Raw genomic sequence first — 21,405 nt, 5'->3', positions numbered from 1 at the left:
AAAAGGTGTGGGCCCATGTATTTTATTACACTAAACCTTGCTTCGTCCCAGGTGCATCAGCTGATTCCTCGGGTCCTCTCAAGCCTGTACCCGTCGCGAATCCGAACAGCCGCTACTGGTTCTCTCTTTGTCTTAGGAAGCTGAAGCTATAGTGGACTGAGGCCCGGTCCGGCTGTAGTCGAATCGAGACGCGGGACATTTGAGACCATAATTGATTTTCTTGGTAGGTCCATCTAATGAACGCTAGAAGATCATCCATCAATGATCAAACCAATCGACAATCGTCTTTCTTATCCAAGCTTGACCACACTACCGGGAGGCACCAGTCAAACAATAATAAAACCAGAAAAATCGCTATTCGACGATGCCGGTTCACGGGAACTCATATTCTCTCTCCGCATCCGGATTTCGGAGTAACAGAGCGGAGGACCGGACCTTACTCTTTTTTCCCCAACGTAAAACGGATTCAGTTGTCAATATTTCGATTTCAATTACGGTCGTCCCAACGATAGCTGAGAGAAATGGCGACCTTCTCCATTGGAAACCAGCAGTACCACTTCTGTGGCCGATATCCATCTAATAGAATAGCTTCTCCTTTTCCATCTCCGCACACCGTCTTGCTTCAGAGACCCCTCTCAAGACTTTCGTTGCCGCGCTTCGTTTCGTCTCCCTGGAATATCAAAGATCGGAAATGGCGCGGCAATGGTGTTCTTGCCCGAGCCGAAGAGAAAACCAAAGGTGTCTCCTCCACTTCACCTGGGAAGGCCGAGGAGCAGTATCAGGTTCTCAATAACCATTTCTTCGTAATCATTTTCCACTTCTTGTTCACTTACAATTTGAGCTTATTTTATTAATCTAAAGCTGATTTAGTGCGATACGAGTATGTTTCAATTTGTGGAAGTTCACCAATTCCTATATTCGAATGAACTAGGTATATCTAGCTTTAGATTCTACGGATCATTGCACGACATAATATAAGAATCAGAAAACGAGAAAAAGGAAATATAAACGATTTTCTTTCAACAAATATGAATTAATCGATAGATGCTTGACCCATCTTTTTGTTGTCAATTAGCTCTATTGATATCGGTAGGCTTCCTTTTGCGTTAATAGTACTTTGTTAATGCGTTATTCGCTAAGATATCACTGCAGATTTATGGCTACTATTTCCGACGAACAGTTTTATGTGGTGACACCCTAATCTATGTTCAGCTTCCGTGTAAGCATATATAGTCCTCTAGAAGACATGAAATTTAGAAAAATCCAAATAACTTCATTGCGCAAATGCTGTATGTTACCAATATTTCCAACTATTGCAGAGAGCTGAAATTTTGGAAATTTAAAATGCATGTTTTATTAAAGTTCTCCTGCTCCTAACGAGCTGCCGTATGGGCTATTTCTTGGTGTAAAGGTAAAATCTTGGGCTGACAAGTGTGAGATGTCAGAGGTGCCCCTCCCTATAGTTGGGACCAACATTGGGTTATGGCCCTTTATGGAATTTTGTCACTAATCTGTTAACCCATTAGTTTTAGTCTTGTGGAAGGGTAATTTTTCAACACAGTAGCCTGGACTTTGAGTAGGATGTAAGTCCTTCTAATTAGACAAGTAATATCATATGTAATTTCGGTTCAATATAAGCACACCTATTTTGTAAATCCATGTTCATTGAATTCCTGGAGATCAATTATACATCAGGAGTAGCTCGTCTAGCTTCCTTTGGTCTTTTGTTTCTGTATAGGCCATTTCTAATCACTTTCAAAAGGAATAAATAAACAGGATTGCAGTTGAAACTAACTACATCAAAATATTTCACAAGCATGAGAATGAAGGGTTGAGTGAAGTTCCCAACTTCACAAGCTCGTCTAGCTTCCTCTGAAGGCCCCAACTTCCAAGATCAGATAATCTGTAAAGTTTACCACATAAGTTTAAAAACATTTGCTCCTGTAAATAATTTATTAGATGGAAGTGTGCAATGTATAAGGGTCATTGTTTGATGCATTGGTACTTGGGCTAACAAGCATGGGAATAAAGGGTTGAGTGAGATAGAGGCCACTTCATCCTAAAAACAACAGAGGTGGTCCATATCTAGTCCAATCCTAAGACCCTTGAAGTGTGCAATGTAAACACAACCTTAACCGAGCTAACATATGCTGGCATTATATGGGAGTGGGAGTGTATAACTATATATGTAATATTGTAAATAGGAATGTAACAAATGGAAGTGGTGTATGCATCTGACTCTTGGATGTTATACATTGTCCAACTAGGCCAGATTTTGGAAAATGGAGTTTTCTTGTGAAAATTAGCCATTTTTTTTTTCTTGTGTGAAAAATTGGCCTCTGGAATACTTGGGAATGCCCTTGGGTGGGAATCCGAAAGCTGAAAGCTTTAGGAAACTGGTGGTAGAGAGGTTCATGAAGAAGTTGGCAATGTGGAAGAGAAATTATATTTCCTTGGGGGGAAGAATCACCTTGATAAAATCAACCCTTGCAAACCTTCCCACTTACTTCCTTTTCACCTTTAAGATCCCGGTGAAAATAGCTAGGAAATTGGAGAAGATTATGAGGGACTTTTTGTGGGAGCTAGGTGAAGAAAAGAAAGATCATTTAGTGAAATGGGAGCAAGTTTGTTACCCTAAGGACCGGGGTGCATTAGGTATAGGGAACCTAATAAAGAGAAACAAGGCCCTCCTAGGGAAATGGCTATGGATATTTCCTTGTGAGGAAGAAAGGTTGTGGCATAGGGTCATTAAAAGCTTATATGGTGATGTAGGTAACGGTTAGGATGCAAAATTAGCCCCCAGTGCAGCTCCATCCTCTCCTTAGAAGGCAATCTTTGAGGTATATCCAACTCTTCTTCAATTTATCAGGTTTGATGTTGGTTGTGGCAACAAAGTTTTATTCTGGGAAGACCTTTGGGTTGGGGATGTGCCTCTTATGTTCAATTTCCCAGACCTCTACTCTTTATCAAACTATAAAAACAAACCTGTTGCTAGGTTTGGTGTGCTTTCAGAATCAGGGATCTTTTGGGATTTTGGATTTAGAAGAGGGCTGAGGGAAAATGAGTGTGAGTCTCTAGTGCTGTTGATTTCAACACTTGAGAGGGTCTACTTGGACCAATCTATAGCTGATTGTAGAGTGTAGTCCCCAACTTCTGATGGTTTATTTTCCTGTGCATCTTTCTTTGGTTTGCTCACTCATATTAACCTTATGGGGGTGAACTTCCCAGTGAGAGAAATTTGGACTAAACTGATCCCTCCAAAAGTACAAGCTTTCTGTTGGGAAGTGTTCCTAGGGAAGGTAAACACTTGTGATGTGCTACAGAAAAGGAGGCCAAACCATTGCCTCTCTCCTCATGTGTGTGTCCTTTGTTTGGGATGTGGTGAAACTCTAACCCACTTACTATTATCCTGCTCTTTTGCTTTTGGTATTTGGAATGCTGTTTGTTCTCTCATTGGATGCAGATGGGCTCCCCCACAGGATGTGGTAAGTCTATTCAGCCCCTCTTTCCTATGTCAACGGAAGAAAAGGGGAAAATGTATATGGAAGGCAGTGAGAGCAGCTACAGTATGGACTATTTGGGAGGAATGAAACCTAAGAATCTTTTCAGGAAAAGCAAAACAATGGAGCAAGTTATTGAAGCCATAAAAATCAGAACTGCACATTGGGTGAAGACCATGGAGATATTTAGAAACTACTCCACGGATGAGATACTAAGGAATTGGGCTGAAATAGCACAAACAGATGTACCCAAAGTTCTTGTAAGCATGGAATGGAAGCCACCAGCACGGAACAAACTAAAGCTGAATTTCAATGGGAGTTCTCTTGGCAACCCTGGAAGGGCAGGCATAGGGGGTGTTCTTAGAAATTATTTGGGTGTGGTGGTGGCACTCTACTCTGGACCAATAGGTTATGGTGACTCAATACAGGCTGAATCTCTAGCCCTACTTCAAGGTCTAAAGATGGCTGAGCAGATAGGAACAACAGACTTAGAAATTGAAGGAGACTCTCTATTGGTCATCTCTTGGGCCAAAAACATCACATCAGCACCTTGGAAGCTCAAGTTTATTTTCAGAGAAATTGACACATTTGCAAGGAAGTTCAACTCTCAGTTTGGTTGGGTTAAAAGGGATGCAAATGGGATGGCGGATACCCTAGCAAAACATGGGGCAAATAAATCTTCATTGTATTGGGCAGAATTGTAACTGATTGCTGGAGATTGCAATTTCCTATGCAATCTTTAGCTATTGTATCTTAATCTCTCTGTTATTAATGAAAGATTTTTACTGATAAAAAAATGGAGTTTTCTTGTGAAATAGTCACAAGCTAAATGGAGTAATAAAAAGACCAATTTTAGCATTTAAGTGCCAAACCATTTTCTTTCTTTATTTTCTTCTTGTAGAGTATAGAAGCAGATGGATATTGATTTATGATTTATTCCCTGGTGAAGGTTGCGTTGTCCTGACTATATGGGGTATGCTACATGAATTCTGTTTTGCCACTCCCATTCTGTTCATATCCATTGACAAATTATGGGCACTTAAATCATTTCCTTTTACTTCCATCCAAGTCCTTTTCAGTCTGCCCCTAGCTCTTCTGGCCCTTTCAACTTGTAACAGATCACTTTTTCTAACAGGTGAGATTGCCATGACTAGAGTATTATGAAATTGGTCTAGCTGTAGTAGTTGTGTTGAGCTAAGAGCTATTGGCTGTTAAGTTTGGTTCTGATTCAACTAACTAGGACTGACTCAGACAATACAATGATGACTTGGATGTTATGAGTACTTTGGTTGACTTGGACTAGGTCCACTGGACCTAGTCCAAACGACCAAAGCTGTATTACTTTTATATTATTATTTACATATATGTTAGCCATGGACACCAATATCTCCAGTTTCCTATTGAAACTATTGATGCTGGAAATTGCTCTCTATATGGATTTGTATTCACGGATTCAGTATTGACATGTTGGCATTTGCATCAGGAGCTGATGCCGAATTCTAGGACGTGTGATCCTTTATGTTCAGTTGATGACTTTAGCTCACAAGATTTTGAAGCCACTTACCAGCCAAAGACGGATTTGCTGAAGGCTCTTGCAATTATTGCGTCAGCCGCAGCAGGAGCAGTTGCAATTAATCATTCTTGGGTGGCTGCCAATCAGGTCCATCCTTATTTATTCCTCTCCAGAACTCAGCATTCTGCGTTTTCTGCAAGAGCTTGCATGCTTTTGAGATGAAACAGTTCTAGTGCTTACAGGACAGGCATTTCTTACTTTGTCCTCTACATGAGTATCTGTCTGCCTATGTATTAATGAAAAATGTCAACACCCTTCAGTTTTTTTTTTTTTTTGATAATAGGTATCTTATAGTGCAGGATGTTGCTATGGCGCTGGTATTTGGATTAGGATATGCAGGCATAATCTTTGAGGAATCTCTAGCTTTCAACAAAAGTGGAGTTGGATTGTTGATGGCTGTTAGCTTATGGGTTATACGAAGCATTGGAGTAAGATCCGTATTCGCTTCTTAAAGATTTTAATATTTCTATTGCTTGTAGTGTTATTATGGTGCCTTTGACATTTAGTTCCTTGTCCAAACAAGCAAATTCACTCATTCATTTGCTAGTTTTACACTTTTACTAACAAATTAAGATAAACCGGTACATTAAAGGCATCATTTTATAAACATAAACATAAATTATCCAAAGATAATAAACATAAACTAGAATTTATATATCTCCTGATCGATGTTCTATAAATATTCCTTTGACATTGATTCAGAGTTCTGATTGATGAGGCACCCTTAGTTTGGGTACTATCTGGTAAGTGTATTCATTTGATGATCTTGATCATGTGTCTAATCAACTCTCGCTCTCATGCATATTAGAAGTATTCACAACTCCTTTTTGGTTGTCAGAGCAATTTATTTGAGTAGTCAGGATTACCAGTTTGACAGTCAACGTTAAAACTTTTGCTAAACTCTAATGGTCATGGATCCTGAATTGTCTTTTTGTGTTCATGATTATGAGTCAGGATTACCAGATTACAGTTGTTTGGGCTATGACCAATCCAATAGATGGCTCATCATTTGCATTTAGCTATGGCAAATTCATTTGATTATTTATCATCTTTTACCTGCTAAACTCCACTGCCATAGAATTTAATTGTAAAACTGCACATCCATTTAGTTATGTACACATCAATCCTGAAACTCTTATGCCTGTTATAGTGTTAACTATTAAAATGCCTCCAATGGATTAAATTATAGCTCTTTTCTTCCTCTCTTAAATGCACAATTCACCTACGCATAGAAATATGTGACACCTGCCAATGTTTTGTCCTTTTTGCAATAACTGCATTTGCCTGTATTAAGGAAGCACCAACAAGTAATGCATGCTCATAAACCCTATGATGTTATCTGTTTTGGTGATGATATGCATTTCTTCTTGAGGTAGTATTTAATTAAGTGTGGATTTTTTTTTTGATAAATATTTGATTAAGAATGGTATGTCATGGTTTCTGAAGAAAGCTGCGGTAGGCCACTTTCCTCCTAAATTATGACATGCTATAGTTTCAAACCCTCTTCCTGTTATTTTCTTTAGTCTAGAATTGTTGATCTAGGTATTTTCTTCATATTTGTTTAATTTTCTTCCTGTGGCAATTTATTTTCTGGTGCAGGCTCCTTCAACTGAGATAGCTGTCACAGAGCTAACCCGTGCTTCTGCCGAAGTCAGTGAAATAGTATTTTTCTTGCTTGGTGCAATGACCATTGTAGAGATAGTTGATGCCCATCAAGGATTTAAACTGGTTACTGACAATATAACTACCCGGAAGCCGCGGACTCTCCTTTGGGTGGTAAGTGTCTACATCAGTTTTATCCTCACATTTGCCCAATTGGCAGTTCATGTGCAAAAGAAGTGAATTTCCCAACTAAAACTGAAGAGGTAATTTTATTAGATGCCAATAAGACCAATATGCCGTATAGAGTAAAATGTGAATCAATAAATATGCCCATAATATGAGAATAGGAAAGATGAATATATTGAAATAGAATTAGAAATTAAAAAGAAATAGAACTTAAAACTAGAAACAAGCACGTATAGAAACCTACTGGTAGCACCAATGATGACCAGATAATTGAAAGTTGTCTAGAGATTGTATGATATTTTCTTTTCAATTATTGGCATAAAAACATTAAAATATACATATAGATTATACAAAATAGGGGTGAGGGCTAGCTGGGCAACATATATCATTATCAGAGGAGCAACCCCACCTTTAATGTATTCATCCCTCTAGGCCTTAAAGTGAGACCAATTAGATGCAAAATCTCCATAATTAAATCAATAATATATATATATATATATATATATATATATATATATATATATATATATATTGATGGAAAAAGGTGAGCTACACAAGCCTGGCCGTGTCAACACACAAGTCACAATCAAAATATTTCAAAGCTAGCTTCACATCTCTAAGACATACATCCGTATGGCCGTGTCAACACACAAATGCCAGAAAAGTTGTTCAAGGTGATAATTGACCAGATCACCAGAAGGAACATCAACCGAATACTTTAACAGATCACTAAACCAAATTTTCAAAGCAGAGCTGGAAAATGAAAACCAGTTGACCTTCAAACCAAAGATTTAACAGTATTACCAAATTAGAGTATCGTCTGCTAGCACATAAATGCCAAAATAAAGCAGTAAACCATGGATCTGAACCCATTTTCTCTGATACCATGCAAATAACTGAGTGCAATAGTGCAAAGATAACAATTGGCATAAGCAGAAGCTAGACCATATTGAACAACATGATGGAAAACCATAACTGGAAAAAGGAAGAATAAATTATAAGCAGAACAAAAAAAGAAACCAGATTTATATGGTTTGGCATGGTAGCTTGCATCCATGGGATCAGAGAGAATAATATAAATGGAGGAATGCAGGAAGATATGGGGACAAAAGTCGTAACCGTAGCCTGTAAACCCCATCCCCCATGGTCTACATTGTCTCCTCTCTGACTAAAAACCATAGATTGATGGCGGCTTAGATAATCCAATACCAGTTACCTTGCCAGACAAGTCACATATACCAGTTGGTTTGTTGGTACAGAACTTCAGCTAGCCAGAAGTACAAATAGGCCCATAATATATTGATTAGGAACCAATTATATTGGGAAGTGACTACCCAAGGGGGAGTTTGTGATTTGAAAATTAAAATACAGATTTGTTAGAGCAAGTAGCATCTGCTACCCTACATGGGGTGCTTGGCAGACTCTTGTATGTATTACATCATTCTTTCTTACAAACTTAATAGATTGAAGTGTTACTGATAGAAAATCCCCTAATGTAATAAAAAATTATAATAACACCATAACCCAAAATTCCAATATACCCAAACTTTTTCCAGCGCCCACCTTGGAAGATAACTTAGATGCAATAATATTCTCTGAAGCCTAAATGTTGTGCTTGTATTTGATGAATTATTTTTTAGATGATTTTAGGTATTTTTTAGGTGTTTTTTACCATTACTTCAGTAGAGGTACATCTATTTGAGAAACTATGCTAACTATTCTAATAGTTGATTGACTTACTTCAGTAGAGGTACATCTATTTGATTGACTTACTTAGCAATAATATTTTAGGTATTTTTTAGGTATTTTAGGTATTTTTTACCATTACTTCAGTAGAGGTACATCTATTTGAGAAACTATGCTAACTATTCTAATAGTTGATTGACTTTTTACTGGTCAGAAAAAAGTTGATTGCCTTACTTCTCCAATTGAGAAACTATTCTAACAGACTTTTGGTAGTTTATTATCAGTTTAATGGCTTTATTTGATGCATAAATTATCAAAATTTTGTATCATAATTTGGTGAATTACCAGGTTCTTGATAAAAATTTCAGGTTGGTTTTGTAACCTTTTTCCTTAGTTCAGTCCTTGACAATCTGACATCAACCATTGTCATGGTCTCCTTATTGCGGAAACTAGTGCCTCCATCAGAATACAGGAAGTATGTCTCTTCCAATTTTGTTAATATTCCTCCGTTCTGTTATATAATTTAATAACTTAATGGTATGACAAGATAAATGCCCCTTAGTTTGTCTTAAAGTTTTGAAATTCATTTTTTAGGTATCAATTTTATAACTGCTAGTTCCAGTTTGTATAAAGCAATGTGCTATTGCTATTTATAAACTTGGCCACCACTCCTTTTGCCTATGCAAGCAGGCCTTTATCTTCTAGCTTTCCTTGATGTAGTTTGATGGTGCAAAACATATCATTTTTTTTTGTTGTTTTTTTAAAACTAAACGAATTGTATGAAAGTAACTAAAAAATTATATCAAGATACCCCTGTACATGAGGAACTGTACAAAGGGGATTTTCAGCGAAGTATAAAGCTATAGATCTCTCAAAAATCTGTACAGTCACAGTGTGCCTTTAAAATTTACAAAAAGATTGTTGAAGTTGAATTGTTGTAAAAGAACCATCATTTCTTCAATCTTACCATTTCCTCTTCTGCTCTCTACTTATTTTCAAATATTCTTCCATTTCTTTCCCTCCAAATGGTCCAAAACAAAGCTATTTGTATGGTTTTCCATGCTATTTTCCCATTTCTACTCAATTCATTCTGATAGCAGCCAAAAGCATAATTTTACTGCAAACAGCTGAAGCTTTCTCATCCATACCTTGTAAGAGAAGTCACAGTGTAGTAATAAGTGGTTTGAGGACTACTCCCTCCTGTGGCACGAGACACAACTGACATCTTCTATTTGTGTACCCCTCCTTAGCAGCTTGTTATTGATTTTGTCCATCACCAAGGTCATCATCATCATCCAAGCCTTATCCCAACATATGGGGTTGGCTACTTGAGTCCTGTTTTCACCATTCTTGTTCATCACTGAGGTCCAGAAGCCACTTTTGGATGGAATTGTCACCTGCCATGTCATTGGAAAGTCACTATCACCCCCTCTTAATCAAGTTTCTGTAAAAAGATTTTACCAAGAATTGACCTGAGATCTCCCAATCCCAAATCCCCCTATCCTTGTCTCTGCTTTCCACTCTAAAGTTGTACAGCTTCTGTAACATGTTCAATAAAGATGTTACTTCCCAACCATTGACTGTCCAAAACATTTCTAATGCAATTTGCAATGTTTACTTCCCAACCATTATCTGGCAAAATCTAGAGCCATCCAGATGATAACCACATAGAGGCATGCATCCCTGGACATTAAGATGATTAACAGATTCTTTGCTGTTCTTAAATGGGAAACTTGAGGAAATGTTTAACCAAATTGTATCTAATGAACTGAAGGCAAGATGGGGAATTCCATATAAGCTTCTAAAGGACATGAAATGTAAATAAAAAAGGCACAAATTCAACCACTCTAGGTGCAACCTTGGACATGAAATTTCTAATGGACAGGGCTGCATTGCCAGCAGCACAAGAATCAGATGGTTTGAGTTGTCAAGAAAGGTATTGGAACTCAATATTCCCAATGTAGACAATGTCAAAAACTATATGAAACTTTCTATGGAAAATTGAACATATTTGTATCAATTTTTTTATAAAAGAAATGGAAAGGCGAAATACATAAATATTGATTAAGTTAACTTTTTTTTTTATCAGTAAAATTCTTTCATTAATAACAGAGAGATGAAGATACAATAGCTAAAGATTGCATAGGAAATTGCAATCTCCAGCAATCAGTTACAATTCTGCCCAATACAATGAATATCTATTTGCCCCTTGTTTTGGTAGGGTATCTGCCATCCCATTTGCATCCCTTTTAACCCAACCAAACTGAGAGTTGAACTTCCTTGCAAGTGTGTCAATTTCTCTGAAAATAAATTTGAGCTTCCAAGGTGCTGATGTGATGTTTTTGGCCCAAGAGATGACCAATAGAGAGTCTCCTTCAATTTCTAAGTCTGTTGTTCCTATCTGCTCAGCCATCTTTAGACCTTGAAGTAGGGCTAGAGATTCAGCCTGTATTGAGTCACCATAACCTATTGGTCCAGAGTAGAGTGCCACCACCACACCCAGATAATTGATGTCTAATAAACACAGTCCAAACTTAAGGTTGGAGAAAACATCAAAAGCTATAAATGATCCTTTCACATATCTAATGGACAGGACTGCATTCCAGCAGCGCAAGAATCAGATGGTTTGAGTTGCCAAGAAAAGTATTGAAACTCAATATTCACAATGTGGTTCACAATGTCAAAACCATATGAAAAAACTTTCTATGGAAAACTAAACATATTTGTATCATTTCTTTTTTGATAAAAGAAATGGAAGGGATGAAATACATAATTAGTGATTAAGTTAACTTTGATGTCTAATAAACATAATCCAAACTTAAGGTTGAAGAAAACATCAAAAGCTATAAATGATCCTTTCGCATTATCTGTTCAATTACGATTTTAATCTCAGTAAGTCAAAGTCAAACTATGGAGTGTAAGCATCCTATTAGAGGAGCAATTCCAATTTCTTGGCAACACCTCTACCTTTATAACGCACTTCTTTGCTAGTCAGCTTGTCCAATTTAAATTCGAAATATTTATGCACTAATTTGGCCCATAATATTTTCTTCCTACATTTGTATCTAATTTACAGGTTTTTAGGTGCTGTTGTTGTAATAGCGGCCAATGCTGGTGGTGCATGGACTCCAATTGGTGATGTTACTACCACTATGCTTTGGATACATGGTCAGATCTCCACGTTGCAAACAATGAAGGTCTTTCTTCATTATTTTGACTACCCTTATTATACAAGATTTTCAGTATGCACTCATACTTTGAAATTCTTGCACCACCTATGAAATTCTTGCAAATAATATTTTTTTTATATTGCATTGTGTAAAGGATAGAAATTATTGTTTTGATATTGTTAGCGTAGGGGTATTTCTGTCTTTATACCTAGATTAATGTTGCTGATTTGTAATGTTGTGTTGGAACCAGTGCTCCTAATTTAAATAAGGGCATGTATGTCTTTTCAATTAATTTTAATAATATAAATACTGCTTGGCCGACTGGGAGAGGTTATGTTGAGTCTTCCAGTTTGAACCAGAATTTCTCCCTTCTCTCTTTCTCTCTTTCTTCCACCTTTCTCTTTCTACATAACTGATCTCAGACAGACAGAACTCTATGGTAGAACCGAATCATAACATGGTATCAGAGCAACTTGAATCTGCCTAGATTTTTGCTTGCCTAGGTTTCTATTCTCTGTGCACCCTATCTAGGGTTTTTCCTTTTTTTTCTGCATTTGATTGGAGATAAGGGAAAGGGCTGAAAAGGAGTGATCGCCCTCTTCCGTTGGAGGTTTCTATGCCTCCAGTCAGGTTGTATGTGGTCAGTTACTGTGGTTTCTGAGATCGCCCTCTCCTAGTAGAGGAAGAATAGAGGGCCGAACTGTGTGTGCAGTGGCTGCCGTGTGTGGACTGATTTCCTGCTTGTATGTTTGTTACTTCAGTGATAAGGTAAGAGATCTCAGTGCATGATATCTGTTATGGTTAAATAGGAAGTGTGTTTCAGACCATATGCTAGGGTTTCGGACAGTAATGTGCTAGGGTTTATGCTGGTTTCTTTGTGCATTTCGAAGGAAGAGATATGACCATATAGTGGTGAGATTTTAGGTAGTTGTAGGAGTAGGGTTTGTGGTGTAAAGAACACACTTTTCAGCAACAACAAGTGCTGAAATCAGTGTGACAGGTGTGACCTAGTGGTGTGCAGTGTGCAAATCTCAGTGGTAATAGAATTCAGCAAGTGTGCAGAATCGGTGATAACATAATGGGAGATAATAGTGATTATAAACCTAGTGTGATGGTGCCTACAGACTACCTGAATGTTTAGATGACCTCCATTAAACTAAATGGAGAGAATTATGTGCCTTGGGCTAAATCCGTCGAAGTCTTTTCTGAAGGCAAAGAAGAAAGTAAAACACATAAGAGAGGAGAAACCCTCCTCTAACTCTCACAAGTATGAAGGCTGGGAACAAGAGGATGCTCAGATCATCACATGGTTGTGGAATAGTATGGAACCCAGGATTAGTGTGAACTTCATGTTTCTTGATACTGCCAAGGATGTGTGGGACCATGCGAAGAAATTGTATTCGGGGTAGGACAATACAACCAGAGTTTATCAGCTGTATCAAGAGTACTTTAACCTACAACAGGGCAATCAGAGTCTTGAGGAGTACTATGCCAACATGAGAAACATACGTAATGAGTTGAATGTCTATCATCCTCTCACTTCTGATGTCAAGATTCAGCAACAACAGAGAGAACAACTTGATGTGACTAGATTTTTGGTGGGACCAAAGTCTGAATATGAACCAGTACGGGCTCAGATATTAGGAGGATCAACTTTTCCCTCCTTAGAAGAGGTATTTGCTCGACTCCGGAGGATTTCTATCAGATCTACTGAGAACTCTAATATCTCAGATAGATCTGCCTTTGCTGTATCGAGAGGCCGTGGTGCTAGAGGTGGAGCTTGGGGAGCTCAGTCTGGCCGTGGTGGTGGTAGTGGTTCTGTGTATGGCCGAAGTGGCAATGGTGGGCCCACTCACAATCGTGGTGGTGGTCGTACTGGGGGCAGAGATTCAGGGGGAGCCTGTGGTAGAGGACGTGGCTCAGGCCCGAGGAAGTGCACTCATCGTGGTATGGATGGAGAATCAATCGTGGTGGTGGTCGTACTGGGCCAATCATGCCGCGACCAGTGACTCAAGTTCCAGCTTTAGATAGGAGAATCATTCATCTGATCAGATGCCTCCTACATCCACAGATGGTCCCGTGAAGGAGATGGTGACTATTCCCCGTGATGAATATGAGAGGTTTATCCAATCACAGCAGAACACGACGACTTTCGCTCAATTAGGTATGGCTTGTCTGGCATCCACACCCAATCCCTGGATCATTGACTTTGGAGCCTCCGATCACATGATTAGAACTCCAGGTGTGTTTTCCTCCTTATCTCATTGCTCAGCATCACAATCTGTCACTCTTGCTAATGGTTCCACATCCTCAATTTGTGGTGTTTGTAATGTTGACCTAGATCCTGTATCTCTCTCCTCAGTTTTGTATGTTCCTAAATTGCCTTTTAATCTTATGTCTGTTAGTAAGCTGACCAAATCACTTAATTGTTCCATTACCTTTTATCCTTCTATGTGTGTTTTTCAGGATCTCAAGATGGGGATGAAGATTGGTGGAGGGCATGAAGTAGGTGCACTGTATTATCTTGACGGTGGTGGTGGTAGAACTTCAACAGCTCTCCAGTCATCCCTTTCTCCTCTCCACTGGCACTACCGATTTGGTCATCCATTGCTAAAAGTCTTGAAGTCCTTGGTTCCGTCCTTGAGTCGGTTTTCTGTTTTGGATTGTGAGTCGTGTCAGTTTGGGAAACACCATCGTGTTCCCTTTAGTTCTAGGGTTGATAATTGTGTGTCGAGTCATTTTTCTTTAGTTCATTCAGATGTTTGGGGTCCCTATAAAGTGATGTCATATAATGGATACAGATATTTTGTCATTTTTGTGGATGATTTTTCAAGGATGACGTGGCTCTATCTAATGAAAGAAAGAAGTGAATTGTTTACCATTTTTCAGAAATTTTATGCTGAGATTCGTAACCAATTTGGTACCCACATCAAAGTTTTCCGTTCTGATAATGGCCGCAAATATTTATCCTCATCATTTTAGGAATACCTGGACCAACACGGCATTATACATCAGACCTTGTGTACCTACACCCCACAACAAAACGGGGTGGTTGAGAGAAAGAATCACCATCTCCTTGAAACAACAAGATTCCTCATGCATCATATGCATGTTCCCAAACCTTTTTGGAGTGATGTCGTGCTTACCTCTTGCTTTCTGATTAATTGGATGCCCACGTTCATCCTTGATGGTCATTCTCCGTTTTAGGTCTTGTTTCCCACTTTGTCTCTGTTTCTTCTTACGCCGAGAGTTTTTGGGTGTGTTTGCTTCGTCTATAATTTGGGTCCCGGGAATGACAAGTTCGATGCTAGTTCTCTCAAGTGCATCTTCCTTGGCTACTCTCGGACCCAGAAAGGGTATAGGTGTTACCATCCTGGTTCTCGACGGTCCTTTGTGTGTGCTGATGTCACCTTCTTTGAGTCTACTCCGTTCTTTTTGGGGTCTGATGATTCTTCTTCCTCCTCATCACCTCCTCCTCTTCCACTTCCCGTTGTCGACCCTCCTTTCTTTGTTCTAGCCGTGACCAAACCCTTGCCTCCGGTGCCACCACCTCTTGAACGCCCACCTATCCATCATGTGTATACACATCACCTACGCGCACCAGCTACTACTCCACCGGCTACAGGTCGACGGACCCGACACCAGACCCGCACTCAGCATTTGAGCTTGATCTACCCATTGCTTTGCGGAAAGGTAAATGTACTTGCACCCTTCATCCCATTTCTAATTATGTTTCTCTTACTCACCTTTCCGCTTCCCATCGCTAGTTTGTCACCCTATTATCATCAGTTGTTGTCCCTAAGGATGTCTAGGAAGCCCTTGCCTCTCCAGGGTGGTGCCGAGCCATGGAAGAACTCTCAGCCCTTCATCATAATCATACTTGGGACCTCACTGCTCTTCCTCTTGGGAAGCATGTTGTTGGTTGTAAATGGGTTTATACGGTTAAGTATCTACCTGATGGTAGTGTTGAACGCCTGAAAGCGCGGTTGGTTGCTAAAGGGTACTCCCAAACCTATGGTATTGACTACATAGAGACCTTCTCACCGGCTGCTAAGATAGGGTCAGTCCGTGTTGTGATCTCTCTTGCAGCCATGTATGAGTGGCCACTATATCAGCTTGATATCAAGAATGCTTTTCTACATGGTGACTTACTCAAGGAGGTCTACATGGAGCAACCTCTAGGGTTTGTTGCTCAGGGGGAGGATGGTAAGGTGTGCAGACTAAGGAATGCTATATATGGGCTTAAACAGTCTCCTCGAGCATGGTTTGGTAGGTTTAGTGAGGTGGTGAAGAAGTTTGGTATGAAACAGTGCAAAGTTGACCATTTTGTATTTAGTCATGACTCTTCGGAAGGAAAAATACTGCTGGTGGTGTATGTAGATGATATTGTTATTACTGGGAATGATAACATGGGTATTGACAGGCTGAAGACTTATCTGTAGGATCATTTTCAAACAAAGGATCTTGGTAAGCTGAAATATTTCTTGGGGATAGAGGTAGCAAGATCCAAGTATGGTATTAACCTGTTCCAGAGAAAATATGTGCTTGATTTGTTGGAGGAAACATGCTTGTTGGGTGCTAAACTAGCTGAGACACCCATGGACACAAATACCAAGCTAAGCAGTGATATGGCTGAAGTGTTTGAAGACCCTGGCAGATACCGACGACTTGTGGGTAAACTGAACTACCTAACCATTACCAGACCAGACATCTCTTTTGCGGTTAGTGTGGTAAGCCAGTTTATGCAGAAACTTCTGTATCCTCATTGGAATGCAATTTTGAGAATTGTGAGGTATCTAAAAAGGGGGTCCGGGTCGCGGTCTGATATACAAGAGTGGTGGAAAACTTGAAATAGAAGGGTATTCTGATGCTGACTGGGCTGGTTCTATGTCTGATAGGCGGTCTACTACAGGCTATTGCACGTTTCTAGGAGGTAACCTGGTGACATGGAAAAGTAAGAAGCAGAGGGTTGTGGCAAGAAGTAGTGCAGAAACAGAATATAGGGCTATGGCGCACACCGCTTGTGAATTAGTGTGGCTAAGGAACCTTCTACAGGAAGTAGGGTACAACATCAACACTCCAATGAAGCTCTATTGTGATAATTAGGCTGCAGTCCATATCTCCTCTAATCCAGTGTTTCATGAAAGAACCAAGCACATTGAGGTTGACTGTCACTTTGTGAGGGAGAAGGTGCTGAATGGAGAGCTAGACACTACACATGTTAATACAGGAAATCAGTGGGTTGACTTATTTACAAAAAGGCTTGAGTCGGGGAAGAGTGGACTACATATGTAACAAGCTGGTGAGTATATATATACTCACCAACTTGAGGGGGAGTGTTAGCTTAGGGGTATTTTTGTCTTTATACCTAGATTAATGTTGCTGATCTGTAATGTTGTGTTGGAACCAGTGCTCCTAACTTAAATAAGGGCACATATGTCTTTTCAATTAATTTTAATAATATAAATACTGCCTGGCCGACTGGGAGAGGTTATGTTGAGTCTTCCAGTACGAACCAGAATTTCTCCCTTCTCTCTTTCTCTCTTTCTTCCACCTTTCTCTTTCTACATAACTGATCTCAGATAGACAGAACTCTAAGGCAGAACCGAATCATAACAGATCAAGCGGCATGCCCCGAATCTTTCATTAAACATGGCTAGTTACAGAGATCCAACAGAAATAACTGGATGCACCATTTGTTCCAAGTATCCATTCACGCACACACACACACCATTTGTTTCAAGTGTCCATTCCACACACACACACACACACACACACACACACAACAAGGTTCATCTTCATGTGAAAATATGATTGTAGCATGAAGTGATTGGTTTGCAGAAAGCCAAGTCGATAAATGAACTTCATATTTGAGTTTCCTTGGTTCCTCTTGTCTTTATATTTGTTGATAACCAATTGTGAATCTGATTAGCTTGTTGACCATTTGGAACTTTATTTGCATTTCATTTTTTCTACGAATATTAACTCACCGGACCACTTTGATGGAATACATTTTGTTGAAATACTGGTTTAGGAAACAGTGGAGTTCAGATTAACATCTTTGCTTGCAGGACTTGATTTTTCCTTCTGTCATTTCTTTGGCTGTTCCACTGGCTCTTATGTCACTTACCAGGTATCTTTCATGCAAGAAGAACATTATGGAATCTTTGAAAAGTTAGCTTAGATGTCTACATGGATGGTAGCTTTTCAGCTCTATCTATCTATCTATTGCAGCGAAGTTGATGGAAAGGGTCAGGACTCTCCCAATGTTTTGGCATCTGAACAGATGGCTCCTCGAGGACAGCTTGTTTTCTCTGTAGGCATTGGAGCTCTAGTGTTTGTTCCAGTGTTCAAGGCCATCACTGGTCTGCCTCCTTACATGGGTATGCTGCTTGGACTAGGGGTTCTTTGGGTTTTAACAGATGCTATTCATTATGGTGAATCTGAAAGGCAAAGGTTGAAAGTACCACAAGCTCTATCCCGTATTGATACACAAGGGGCTCTTTTCTTCCTTGGAATCCTTCTATCTGTTAGCAGGTACACATGGACATCATCAGATATCTTGCATCCTGTTTATATAATAATTAAAATATAGAAAATTACTCAAGTTCTAATGTCCTTTTCCCCCTTCTATTGGTACCCAAACTTTCATGTGAATTTTCTGAATTATGAGATTCTCCTTCAAATGACATCTTTTATTCCATCAGTTTGGTCAATGATGAGATTGTGATAATCTAAGAGAGAGGTGAAGATGTTTTTGTAGAGATTGTTAGATGAATACCCTGCTGGAAATTGAAGTATAGGAGTAATTAATAGCTTTGTCTATATTATTGCAGTTAGGCATTTGTATGCCAATAGCATCTAATAAGGCATTGAGAACAATGTTTTAGGCTTTAGAACCAAGTGGCATCTCAATATAATTAGGAATGCATAGGAATATTGCTCACCAAAATCACAAGGACAAGGAAATGCTAATGTGGGAAAAGCAACATCCTGCATGTATAATAAAAAAGACATGTTGCATTGCCAAATTATTAGAGTTAAGCCTAATAGTATAAAACTTTTCTTAGTGACTATGATTGAGCAAAGGTTAATAAAAGATTATACATAAAACAGTTTCTTTTTGTGCTAGGGAGATCAACCATTGACTTTGTTAGGTCCTATTGGAATAATGTTAAAATAACTTAGTTGCAGATGTTAGGGCCTGTTTGGCTAATCAAAGTGTTTTTTATTTCGTTTTTTTATTTCTGTTATGTCTGTTATTGTACTCAGGGGCACAATGGTCTTTTCCCTTGTTATTTCTGTCGCCCTATATATAGTAAAATAAACACTGGCGCCGCCAGTACTGTTACATTGCAAACCTTCTCTCTTCTCTCCTCTCCTCTCTTCTCTTCTCTTCTTCTTCTCTTCTCTTCTCTCCTCTCTTCTCTTCTCTTCTTCTTCTCTTCTCTTCTCTCCTCTTCCACTTATCTTTGGCCGGATACACTGTCAAGATGGTATCAGAGTGGGAATGCTGATTAAAAGAGAGCAGATCGATCAACCCTACTGTCAAGAGAAGATCGATCAACCCAAAGAACAGATCGAACAGACTAGCAGAAAAGAAATCTGATTCTGGACTACAGAATAGCTACGACTGGTACAATTCTTCCTATTTTTTTCTCTTCTTTACTCTCCTTGGTCATGTGCCGAGTGAAAACCCTATGAATCTGGGGCGGCTGAATGCTGTCGAACCTGTGTAACCCTAGTTTTCTTGGATCGTGTGATCCTGTTCATGTGTTAAGACAACTGTAGTTCAATGCTGACCTGTCTTCTCAATGGTTTGAGTTGACTATAAGTAAGAAGGATCTCTCCTGCTGATTAGTGGCTATTAAACATTCTGGAATTCTGGTAGGTGGGGACTGATAAAACTATACAGGTCTGAAATCTGCCGAATATTACCTCAGTTTTTGTCTGGAATTTGGTACTGTTTGTGCTCAATCTGGTTGGTAAACCCAAGTGTGTGGGTGTGAACTGAGTGGAGCATTGTTTTGTGGAGTAAGGAGGGGTCCTAAGTCCGGTGTGTGGGACTGATTAACTGCTTGACCATGTCGACTGAGAATTCTGCTACTTCAGAGATCTTAAGGAGCCACAATGGAGTGAGTGGGGGAATGGATATGAGCTTTCCCATGGCTGTCATTCCCTTTGATGGTCTGAATTACCTTGAGTGGTCTAGGGGGATAAAACTCTACATCACTGCTAGGGGGCGAATAGGATACATCAATGGGAGAGTAAAGGAACCGAAGTATGGAAGTGTTGAGCATGATAGGTGGAACCAAGAGAACAATATGGTGATGTCTTGGCTCTTGGTTTTAATGCTGCCACAAGTAAGGAAGACTTTTATGTGGGCTGAAACTGCTTGTGAGATATGGGAACAAGCGAAGTCCACTTATTCAGAACAGAGACACTATGCCAAGATATATCAACTACAAGCTGAATCTTCTACTTGCAAGCAGGGGGAGAGGAGTCTCTCGATATACTATTCTGATTTGACATCAATATGGAAAGAACTTGATCACTATCAGAATGTGAATTGGAAGTGTGATGAAGATGCAAAGGCCTATAAGTCACTTGTATCACAGCAATGCGTGTTTGCCTTCCTCCTAGGGCTGAATCCGTCATATGAGTCCATCAGGGTACAGATCTTGGGTAGTAAAGACTTGCCATCAGTCCAGGAGGTGTATGCCTTGGTGCAGTCAGAAGAAAGCAGAAGAAGTGTGATGAATGGTGTAGAAGGGGAGTCAGTTGCCCTAGCGGTCTGGGGAAATTCAGATACAAATGTCGGAGGTGGCTTTAAAAGGGGTGACACTCAGAAAAAATCAGAAGATAAAAGCAAGCTTTGGTGCACTCACTGCCAGAAGACACGACACACTAAAGATACATGTTGGGATCTCCATGGAAAACCTAAATGGGCACAGGATTTGGGTAAGAAGTCAACACCGGATCAGGGCAAGAAATCAGGCCAGCAGAATCAAAAAAGGTATAACTCAGCTAATATGGCATCGACAGAGACTAGTCCTTCCGCAACTCAGGAGAGACATCCCGGTTTTGACCCTAAGGAAGATATTATCAACTCCTTTCGTGAATATTTGGAATTGTATGGTAGGACTCTCCGCCAGGTGGATTCTGGGCCTACTCCTTCTATCTCATTTGCGTCTACATCAGGTAATGCCACAACCTTCCATGTGTCATCTCATACTACTGATTCACCTTGGATTATCGACTCCGGAGCCTCAAATCACATGACCGGTAAGTCAAATTTGTTCCAGACATATAACCTTCTCTCTTTGAGAGATAAGGTAAGACTGGCTGATGGTTCTTTTTCTACCATAGCTAGTCGAGGCACCATATCTCTCCCACTTGGTTTTACTCTTCCTAATGTCCTGCATGTTCTGAAATTACCTATTAATTTGCTGTCCACTAGTAGTATTACTCACTCTTTGAATTGCTCAGTCACATTTTTTCCGTCTTCATGTGTGTTTCAAGATTTGACCTCGGGGAAGACGATTGGTAGAGGAAGCATGGTGGATGGTCTCTACGTGTTGGAGAATAATGTTGTTCTAGTGGCGACTGAGTCCACAAGTTCGTCGAGTGAGAGTCAGGCCTATTTATGGCATAGTTTGTTTAGGTCATCTTTCTTTTGCGTCGTTAA

The 21,405-nt window shown here is 39.5% G+C and overlaps 1 protein-coding gene across 1 annotated transcript in view; it reads left to right on the top strand.

Moving 5' to 3' along the window:
* Window positions 1-276: 276 nt before the first annotated feature.
* Window positions 277-21,405, top strand: part of NHD1 (sodium:hydrogen antiporter 1) — a 30,119-nt gene continuing 8,990 nt past the window's right edge. Inside the window, exons 1-8 of the mRNA XM_088947872.1 lie at window positions 277-782; window positions 4,984-5,160; window positions 5,373-5,501; window positions 6,673-6,849; window positions 8,916-9,022; window positions 11,624-11,744; window positions 17,789-17,850; window positions 17,952-18,254. Coding sequence (XP_088803998.1) covers window positions 522-782; window positions 4,984-5,160; window positions 5,373-5,501; window positions 6,673-6,849; window positions 8,916-9,022; window positions 11,624-11,744; window positions 17,789-17,850; window positions 17,952-18,254 — 1,337 coding nt within the window. The 5' untranslated portion in view covers window positions 277-521. The remainder of the gene's footprint in view (window positions 783-4,983; window positions 5,161-5,372; window positions 5,502-6,672; window positions 6,850-8,915; window positions 9,023-11,623; window positions 11,745-17,788; window positions 17,851-17,951; window positions 18,255-21,405) is intronic.

Source organism: Nelumbo lutea, chromosome 5, assembly GCF_056320005.1.
Source record: "Nelumbo lutea isolate HS-2025 chromosome 5, American lotus-T2T, whole genome shotgun sequence".
In the NCBI taxonomy this organism is placed as follows: Eukaryota; Viridiplantae; Streptophyta; class Magnoliopsida; order Proteales; family Nelumbonaceae; genus Nelumbo; species Nelumbo lutea.
This window is presented reverse-complemented; position numbering and strand designations above follow the sequence as displayed.